At 36.8% G+C, this 9,933-nt stretch overlaps 1 protein-coding gene across 1 annotated transcript; it reads left to right on the forward strand.

The window, feature by feature from the left end:
* The first annotated feature begins 578 nt into the window (after positions 1-578).
* LOC100540665 (focadhesin-like) lies at positions 579-9,617 on the forward strand. Its single transcript, XM_010725710.2, has 8 exons — positions 579-722; positions 1,628-1,750; positions 2,830-2,907; positions 3,314-3,385; positions 3,532-3,634; positions 4,658-4,736; positions 5,778-5,908; positions 9,412-9,617. The coding sequence occupies exons 1-8, from the start codon at positions 684-686 to the stop codon at positions 9,600-9,602; spliced, it is 816 nt and encodes a 271-aa protein (XP_010724012.1). The 5' UTR covers positions 579-683; the 3' UTR covers positions 9,603-9,617.
* The last annotated feature ends 316 nt before the right edge of the window (positions 9,618-9,933 follow it).

Raw genomic sequence — 9,933 nt, forward strand, 5'->3', positions numbered from 1 at the left:
GGGCCCCATCCAATCTGGTCTTGAACACCACCAGGGACAGGGGCACTGGGCTCTCATAGTGTATACTTTTTCTTGCCCAGAGATGATCTGCAAAGACAACAGCAGACAGATTTATAAAATTTGTTTCTTAAAACATTTAGTCTATATTGTAAAACACAGCATTCTCCCCAGAGAAACATTATGTACAAGTACTGTGTAAAAGCGGGTATGACTGAGGAATGCAATACTAATGAAGACTGGAGCAGCAGCAGCAGCAGACATTGCTTTCTATTTGAACTGCCAAAGAAGAATTCGTGACATGGTCTTAGTGTTTAGTAACTAGGTAGTTACTAGTCTAGTTACTAGTAACTAGTCTAAATCCTGCCTGAGGTTTTATAGATTGCCTCCTTTTCTGCTTGGTTGTTCTGTATTTGTTGTTTTTGTGTGCGTATTTGTTTTCTTCTATTTTTATTTTGTGGGATTATTTGACATGTCTTGTAAATAAGACACATTGTTGCTCTCTGTCAGTGAGGCAGCACTGCAAGCTATGAAAAATGTTGCCTTCTTCTGTTTGCATTGAAATTGAATGGTGCTGCATAAGATAATTTATTTATTGTTTTCAGGTACTTGCCTATTCTGTTGCCTGCTCCTGTGTCTCCGCTTTCAGCGTGGGAATCATAGAAGCAGCAGAGGCTGAAGAAGCCATGAACAAACTGCGGACCTTAGTGGAAAAAAATCTGCAGGTGATGATTCAGAGTTTGGGCTTTTATTAAGTTCTCTTTGTCTCTTATCTATTTAATACCCGATCCTGCTATATCCAGACTGCTGCCTGAAGGAAATTGCATTAACCTACTTTGATCATTAATGAGTATTTACTATATTCTGCATACCATACAATTACCTTATCATTTTGTCCACTGATGCACTATCTGCCCCTCTGGTAGCAATTACCAGAGACCAAAATAATAGCAGACTGTATATATTTTATTATACGTAAAAGGAAAGTTGGTACTTTTGAGATCTTGATGTCTTTAGTTGCCATTTCTTACCAATTCCTGTCTCATTTGTAATATTTTTGTTAAGAAAACACATCGGCTGTGCCCATTTGAATTTTGTCTTCTCTAAATCAGATACATCATCATAACCAGAGCCACAACTTAATCCAGGCTACTGTTTTTTCCCCAGGTGTTCTGAAGTTATCTTCAAAAATGCATAAATATCTCCATATTCCAGTACTTGTTCTTTTTTATTAAATATATGTCAGAAAACAAACAAAAAAGAAAAAGAAAAACAGAACCTTTTAGCATCAAAGCCCACTATTAGACTGGTCAATTGTTTTGAAAATTCACTTAAGAAATAAGGAGTCAAGGCCTTTGTAATTCTTTTAATCTTTGTATAAGAAAGTCTGTTCCGGAATAAAGACTTCAGAGCAGACCGTGTACCAAAGATGAAAAAATGTTGTGTCATTTGACAGGAGAAAATACTTAAAAATTCAGAAGCATCTGGTGTTGTAAATAAAGGACTTCTATAAGTGTATGGCTTCTGTAAAGAAATAATAAATGTTTAAGTAACTTTGCAGTAGTAAATACAGAAAAGAGTACTTCTTTGGGAGATTTGTTTCCTAATGTGTGTCTTTCTCGCTTTATAGACATCCGGTTTTGCTTTAGCTCTTGGTACAGTTGTTCACGGTTTGTCAGTTTGTGGCCATGGCAAAGCTGAAGACTTGAGTAACAAACTAATGCCAGCCTGGATAAAAGTTGTGATTGCAGAGGTAAAAGAGTTTGAATTCATATCCTAGGGTTTTTAAGAGGGGGATCTTAACAGAAGAGTAGAGACATAATTTTCATTGTTTTTCCTGGAATGGTTTAGGAAAACTTGGGACAATCTGAATAAGCTGTTTGAGTCATACTTGGAGTTGAAAATATGGCTTTAGATGGTTCACTAAAAAAGAAAAACCTTATTTCTCTTCTGGCTGTTTGCTTTATGGGAAATGCTTATTGGTAGGAAGTCTCGGAGATCTGGGCATCTTTATTAATGTGGAATAATATCAAAAGATAAAATGTAGGTTATTAATTAAATTAAGATACCTGGTGAAATTAGATGCTACTTAACAAAAATAGACTAGAAAAATGGAGATTACAGTGTCTCAGTTGTTTTACATTTACTCCCCTAAATGGTTATTTTGCTAAGTAATAAATTGCCAGTAACCCATGTTTATGATATGGTAATTGCTTTCTCTATACTCAAAGGATGCAATGACTGCAGTGCAATTTTTAGATTGAACAGACGGTATTCATGACTGTGTAGATGAACAGGTCCAGAGTGGTTTGAGGCCCCATTTATCACTGCTGTTGTAACTGTGTAGTCAGAAGATTGAGATGCATTCATTTGTTCTGCTTGCCATTCTGCTTCAATCATTTTAATTTCTCATTATTAAAACACTTGTGTGAAAGCAACCTCTAAACCTAGACCTTAGGGTTGGAGCTGAAGGTGAGTTTCAGTAAAGAAAAAAAATGTGTTAGAGTTCAAATTCACTGGCGTATTTTGTTGAACACATACAGTGCCCGGAGAAAGTGATTTGTCAGGGAAAAATGTGTGACAATTTTAGATGGAGAAAGCGGGTAAGAAAGTCTCTGCATAAAGCCTTTCATTCAGCAAGAAAGATGAATAATCATTCAGCATGCTGGAGTCTGACCTAAAAGACCTAAAAGTATGGAAGTGGTAACAGTCATGGTCTTTTATTTGAAAGAAAATCCCTTTTGCTTAAGGGAAGTAAATCTGTTGTGCTACAAATTCAGCTGTGGTGCTGTGTGAGCCCAAAGATTCATTGACACTGAACTACATTTCCAGGGTTCTCCAACAATGCAGCGTCTGGCTGCTGTCAATGGGCTGGTTGCGCTGGTGGGTTCTGAAGGAGGCATGATACAGGTGAGAACATACACACAGATGGTACTTTTCTCTCTCCTAGAAATTTGATGAGAAGACAATTTAGAATGATCTCTCCTGCATCCATACAGGATACAGGTTATCTGCCATGGCATCTAATACTGAGTTATGCTGGGTATGAACCAAAAGAGATGAATTAGTTTGTAGAATGGAATCTGATCCATCATATGGCTCATATGCATTATCACATTATCACTGGAAATAAGTTTACTGTTGTGTAGGCTTTTTCCTCTTTTCCTCCCCCACTCCACTCCCCCACAAAAAGGCATGTGTGCAAATATAATCTATCTTCTCAGTATTCATTCTCTGTTGCTTTTCTTCTTTGCTCTTGTTTCTTTTCTTCTAAAAGTCACTTTTTTTCTTTTTTTTTTCCCCATTCCTTTGGCAGCTAAAATCTGAAAGCATCCAGACCTCCCAGTTTCAAAGTAAGCTCAATGAAGTCATCAGAATCCTTACACAGGTAAGGAGCTTGTCTATCTTTCAAGCTTTGGATAATGCACTAGGGTATCTTGACACTGTGTCCAAACAGACAGATTTTGTTTGAAAAAATGATTTAATGTTTGTATTCAGCATGATTGTCTAAATATTTGTTTATTGTCTGAACAGATAATCAGTTTTTCGGGGCAGATTGGCCTTCAGACAAATGCAGCAGGACTTCTTGGACACCTTCATATGTCCTGTTTGTCTTCTACCCAAAGCAGGACATCTGGTGAGATGCTGTATTATTGCTGCTTAAAGATGGCATATAGCAGTAGCACCTAATTAAAAAGATAGCGAAGGCCACAAGGAATGCTACAGACTTGGCACTGCAGGCCTTAATATGACATGACAGCTTCTAAGTCAGGGACTTTATGGTCTTGTGTGCCAGACCTAAAGCTTGAAACATGATGGAATTAGTGTGCTGAAAAGGATGCTCTCCACAGCCCACCCTGCAATCTGCTTTTACTTGCAGTATCAAAGTAAGGTTCTCTGTTACACCAGTCAAGCTTGTATGTTGCTTCTGTCTTTATTCTTCAAAAGCAGTGAGGATAAATTGTAAATAAGTTTTACATTATCCAGTCCATGCCTTGAGAGCTGATTGAGGATAAATTGTAAATAAGTTTTACATTATCCAGTCCATGCCTTGAGAGCTGATTGAATCTACTTTGTTTTAGCAGTTCATAACATTTCATAAAGAAAAAGCTAACACTTTAACAACAATGAGAAGCTTATTCTTCAAGTCAATTAGTAGTAGAGATTTCTACTTAGCTGAAGCTGAAAATTCTGTCAATGCTTTTTTAATGTGACAGTTAACACAAGTTCATATTCTGTCAATATACCATTGCATGATTGGATTTTCTACTTCTATATAATCTGATGACAGAGTGCCTGAGTTTAGATAGACATGGAATGTTTCTGTTCTATTAAATTCCAAATGGAGCTTTAAAGCTTACTAAGGCCTGACTTGCAGTGGCTGTTACATTTAAGGAAATTCTTAGCCCTGGCTTTTAAGTTGGTTATTGAATTTGTTTTCAGACCTGATATTTTTCACAAAGACTGATGTTTAACTTGCCTTCGCAGTGGGAATGCCAACGGATCTATCAATAATCTTTTGGTCTAATTGCATTGAATCACCTGCAGACATAGTGAGCTCAAACATAGCTCCATCTGGTATTTGTATTTACATGGAAGCTGGAAGTTCTACTTTCTACTAACACATTTTAGTATTTAAGTGGTTTTTTTGTCTTCACAGTTCCTCCAGATTTTAGCTACTTGCCTGAAAGCAGCTTTATCAGGGCAGCCATTGACTTTGCCATTGAAAGTGGAAAAAAGGTAAGAAGGGATTAGTGTATAATGCCTAGGAAATATGTTATGGCTTTAAAAATACGACCTTAACAACGTGCTTTTATTCAAGAGAGCTTTTCTAAGCACTGATCTGAGCTACACTAATGCTTCACTATGCTTCTGTAACATTTGCACTCTAAACTTCTATGTGCAAACTCCTTTAAAACAAAAAAATTGAATTACACTTAACAGAATTATATACTTCTGTCCGGACTTTTCTGTTTTTTTAAAGCTTCTATCTCTGCCTATGAGATGATGTATATCCCTTGTGGGAGTGAAAGTCTGACCACTTTAAACGTTAGCATGTATCCTCAGGTATATTTCATCAGACAGGGTTTCTTCTGTCCCCTGCTATCAGGACTCTAGGTTAAGAATCTGTATGACATTCTGGTATTTAAGTGGATTTGTATCTATGTGTGAAAAATGCAAAGAAACCTATTGAAAGTGTGCTGTTATGTGTGGAGTGCTAATAAAAGAGATCTGTCCAATTAATCAAGATTTGCTTTTAATGAAGGTATAGATTGTTTTGCTTTCAGGAAACTGAGTTAATTCATCATGTTTAAGTAACACAGTATGTAGTAAAGGTTAGCATGTCTAGCAGTTTTTTGTGTCATGCATCTTTGGGTTGAGACATCAGTACAGTATCAGAAAACGTGGCTGTTCGCCTACTTAAAAAAAAAAAAAAAGCAAAAATTCAACCTTACTAAATGGGGAATATCTGTGATTAACTTATACATTGATTCAAGAGAGAGGAACCAGAAAGCTTCTCCAAAGCTGAAAAACTTTTGTCAGGTTATTAGCGTTAAACATAGATCCACTAATTACAAACAGGAGACAGCTAATTCTTAGATATAGGGGACAAAAAACAACACAAAAGCAGCAGGTAATTTTATAATGTTCTGTAGTTCATCACTACAGACTGGTCTTCAGTGCAGCTTGAGTTGATATAGTACATGCACTTTTCTTCTGAAGCATTTAACCCAACATATAGAATCCAGATTAAAAATTGTGATTGAATATTATGTTCCAGGTCCTGAATCTGTTCCAGCTCAGCTGGTGAAAGTAGCATTGGCACCCATTGCTGTAGTTGGAGGAAGTCATCAGTATCCACCTGTAAACTGGGCATCTGTTCTTTCTCCTTTGATGAGGTTAAACTTTGGTAAGTTTTATCATTCTCTGTTGTCATTTATATTTGCCACAAGACTTCTTTACTAACACAGTTTTTGTAAACTACAGAACCTGTTAGGTGCTTCAGAAATTGAAGTGTTTACCGCGCTCTCAAGGGCAACTTTCTAATGTTTGCAGGCATATGTTTGCAATTGTTGTGTTGGGCGTAGGTTGTTGTAACATAAGAAAAGGTTAGAGAACAGAACTAAGAGGTTTAGAACAATTTGGAAGTTCTCTTAGGACACTAGTGGATTTCGTGAGAAGAACCCATCAAAAACTGTGTTTAGTATCTACTGAATGCACTACTGTTGCCTATGTTAGAAGATGCAGATAGATTTATCACAATTTTGAACTTCAGCATATCTGGCTATCGCTATTCTGAAATATAGTGTCTACTAAATGGCACTGGCTAACAGGGGAAAGCATACCCCATCTTTCCATCACAACTCTGGATTCTTTGTTTCTAGGATCGTTTTTCTTCATATTGAAGAGCAGTTTTGATCCTGAATGTCCTGATTTTAACAAGAATAATTTTCTTCTTAATAGCTGTCATGGTGCTGTGTTTTAGATTCTGGATAAGAATAATGGTGACAGTACACTGATGGTTTCATTGTTGCTAAACAGTACTTTCAGTTCCTCAGACTGCTCTGTCAGCAAACAGCTGGGGATGCATAAAGAGCTGGGAAGTGACACAGCCAGGACAGCTGGCCCAAACCAGCCAATGCCACAATATAATATTATGCAGAACTATAAAACTGGAGGAGTTGGCCAGTGGAGGGCTGTTGTTTTTCAGGAATTGGCTATGTGTCAGTTAGCAGGTGGTGAGCAACTACAGCGTGCATTATTTGTTCTGTATATTCTTTTGTCATTATTTTTATTTTCCCCTCTTTTCTGTCCTATTGAATTGTCTTTATCTCAACCCACAAGTTCTACATTTTTTCTAGTTCTCTTCCCCATCCCACTGGGGGTAAAGTGAGCAAATGGCTGTGTGACATTCAGCTACCTGCCAGATCAAATCACAACACTGAAGTATGGGACTGGATAGCTTTTTTCAGGATATCTGCTGGTGTCATTTTTGGTTGACGTAAATGTCTCTGACTTTCACTCATTTCCTTAAAAAACACCTACTGTTCATAGTTCCATATTCCCTTGATTCTGTTGAGTTTTGTTTCTCTTGATTTATGTAGTTGTCATTACTGGCTTTGCAGATTGTTTTTTACAGCTAGGCTGAGTAAGAGCTGTTGATTTAAATTGAGCCCAGAAAACGGAAAGTTTTGCTTATTTTTCTCTGATGCTTATTTTACGTATACAAATTGCCTGCAAAAGCACTAGAAATCACTGAAAAGTCCAGTGTGCAACAAATACTTGCTAGATCTGGGAAAGATTTGGCAATAAATGAAATGCTTTTACTGTTAATTGGGCTGGAACTTCTGTAATCTTGCAATGGATAGTAGAATCTTTTCAAGAATAAGTGAAAGAGTTTCCTATACTGAGTTGTGCAGTGCATGCTAATGCAAATTTGTGTGCAACCTTATGAATAGCTGAAACTTTTTAAATTCTTGGGAAATTTTTTTATTCCTGTTTTTTGCTTAGGACTCTTACTTTTGTAAATGAGGGGAATTCCAAAGGAAATTGTACATCAGTTTTGTGGCAGTGTTTTTATTAATTTCAGTCCACATGATAGTCTGTTTTCAAATATAATTTCTCTTGATTCTTCCTCTGTGCTCCTGTGGAAGTTGCACGTTTTACATTATATATCTGTACAGAAATAGATCTTCTTGTGTACTAATAAACATTATTCAGCTTGTTTTAAAAAGCATGATGCAGTACAGTTGACATAGCAGAAAATCTAGAAACATAAAACTAACATAAATATGTTGAAATAACTACGTCATGAATATTTGTCTGAAAAATAGACTGTATATTCAATTATCTTGGATTCTTACATGACTGTTATTTATGAGCATTTTTACAAAACTTAAACGCTTTAGAAATTCTACTTTGAAATTTATCTGTAAAGGTATTGCAGATAACAGACTGCCTTCCTATTGTAGAAAATTTATTGCAGTTGTTCAGCAAAAACTACATAATGTGACATAGGTGGGATATGTTATTTAACAGTGCTCTGTCAACAATCATTAATAAATTATTATCTATGATTTAGTACTCCAAGCTAGTGAGACAGTTTTGAATTGGTTGACGAAGTATCTTCTAACAGTTCTATCCTTTCAGAGCTCTGCAAGTAACATGACATTTAATGTAAGATCTTTTAAGGAGCTTGAGTCTTGAATTATTTGCTTTGCTCATGCACAACTAGTGAACTGTGTAAAAGACATGTGATATGGATGACCATTGCCTGGAGAAGAGAAGGCTGTGGGGTGACCTCATTGCAGCCTTCCAGTACCTGAAGGGAGTATACAAACAGGAAGGGAGTCAACTCTTTACAAGGGTAGATAATGGCAGGAAAAGAGGAAATGGTTTTAAGTTGACTTGGGTTGGATGTCAGAGGGACGTTCTTTACAGAGAGAGTGGTGAGGTGCTGGAGCAGGCTGCCCAGAGAGGTTGTGGATGCCCTGTCCCTGAAGGTGGTCAAGGCCAGGTTGGATGGGGCCCTGGGCAGCCTGATCTACTATTAAATAAGGAGGTTGATGGCCTTGCCTGCAGCAGGAGGATTGGAGCTTGATCCTTGAGGTCACTTCCAACCCAAGCCATTCTACGATTCTATGACCACTTGAAAAAACATTTGAGTATCGAAGCACCTATTTAAATTTTAAATGCTGACAAGAATATGTGATGAATAAATGCCAGTATGATACCTAACGTTTTTATTTTGTACTGCTTTAACAATCATGAGCTACATGGAAGCAATTGCATTGCTCGAAGTCTCTCTTGAATATATTTACGATGAGTTACTCTAGTAGGAAACAGGCTGTACTAGTCACTAAGAGGTCTCTAAGAAGAAACTAGTAAGAGGGATTTCATAACTATTACAACCTGCATGCACAGTAAAGTCTTCCATGTGTTAAACTGTAAAATTTTCCAGCCAAGCACCAAGGGTATTAATAGTGACTAACCTCTGTTCTGTGACATGTTACATAAACATACATAGTACAAGGATGTGTATAAGCAGGTACATAAATGCTAATTACTCTCACATTTAGTATGATGGAAAGGGACTAATTTACTTTGTAGATTAATCTTTTTTTTTTCCTTTTTAGTCAAGGATCATTTAAATTTTTATTTCCTTTCCATTCTTGTATTTTCTTATTGAGAAAACTGAAGGGAACTTTCAGCAAGACATCTCAGAATTTGTCCAAGTATGAATGGGGAGGGGAGCATTCTACAGTGAATGTGCTGAAAACTCTAAGTAGCAACTCTATAAATGGAGTTTCATCTGCAAGTGCTCAAGTAGAACGATAATCTTCAATGTATAAGTTGAAAATAAATTTAAAGTTAAAATAATTTATTTCCTAACTTCTATTCTGTTTGTTTTAGGTGATGAGATAAAGTATCTCTGCCTTGAACTGGCTACGACACAAGCCCAATCATCTCAAAATGCTGCAATGCTTTTGGGGATGTGGGTCGCACCTCCTCTTGTCTACAGTCTCAGTGTATGTATGTCAGAAAATCTGTGTGACTTCAGCACTTCTTTCCTAAGAGATCGCTCAGATAGTAATGAAGGTTAGAGTGTTAGACTGTGAAATGACTGTTATGTTCAGAATTCTGCAGAAATGAGTACATTTAGCATCTATTTGTAATGATAGACTGGAGTATCTTGTCTGGGACCTTCAGGTTCAAGATGAACTTAAGATATGCAACATTGTTTTTGTTTTGATCATGTAAGATCTTTTGCATCTCTTTCATTTCCTGCTGCATTTCTGATAATCTAGACATGTAAGAAGGCATGGCATGTAGGGAACAAAATTGTTTTTCAGTATGTCAGTTGATAGACTTGAGAAAAGTCTTACTTATTTGTCCAAAATCTTGCCTGCTTCTTCTATCAGCATTTCTTGATTT

This window comes from Meleagris gallopavo, chromosome Z (assembly GCF_000146605.3).
Source record: "Meleagris gallopavo isolate NT-WF06-2002-E0010 breed Aviagen turkey brand Nicholas breeding stock chromosome Z, Turkey_5.1, whole genome shotgun sequence".
Classification (NCBI taxonomy): domain Eukaryota; kingdom Metazoa; phylum Chordata; class Aves; order Galliformes; family Phasianidae; genus Meleagris; species Meleagris gallopavo.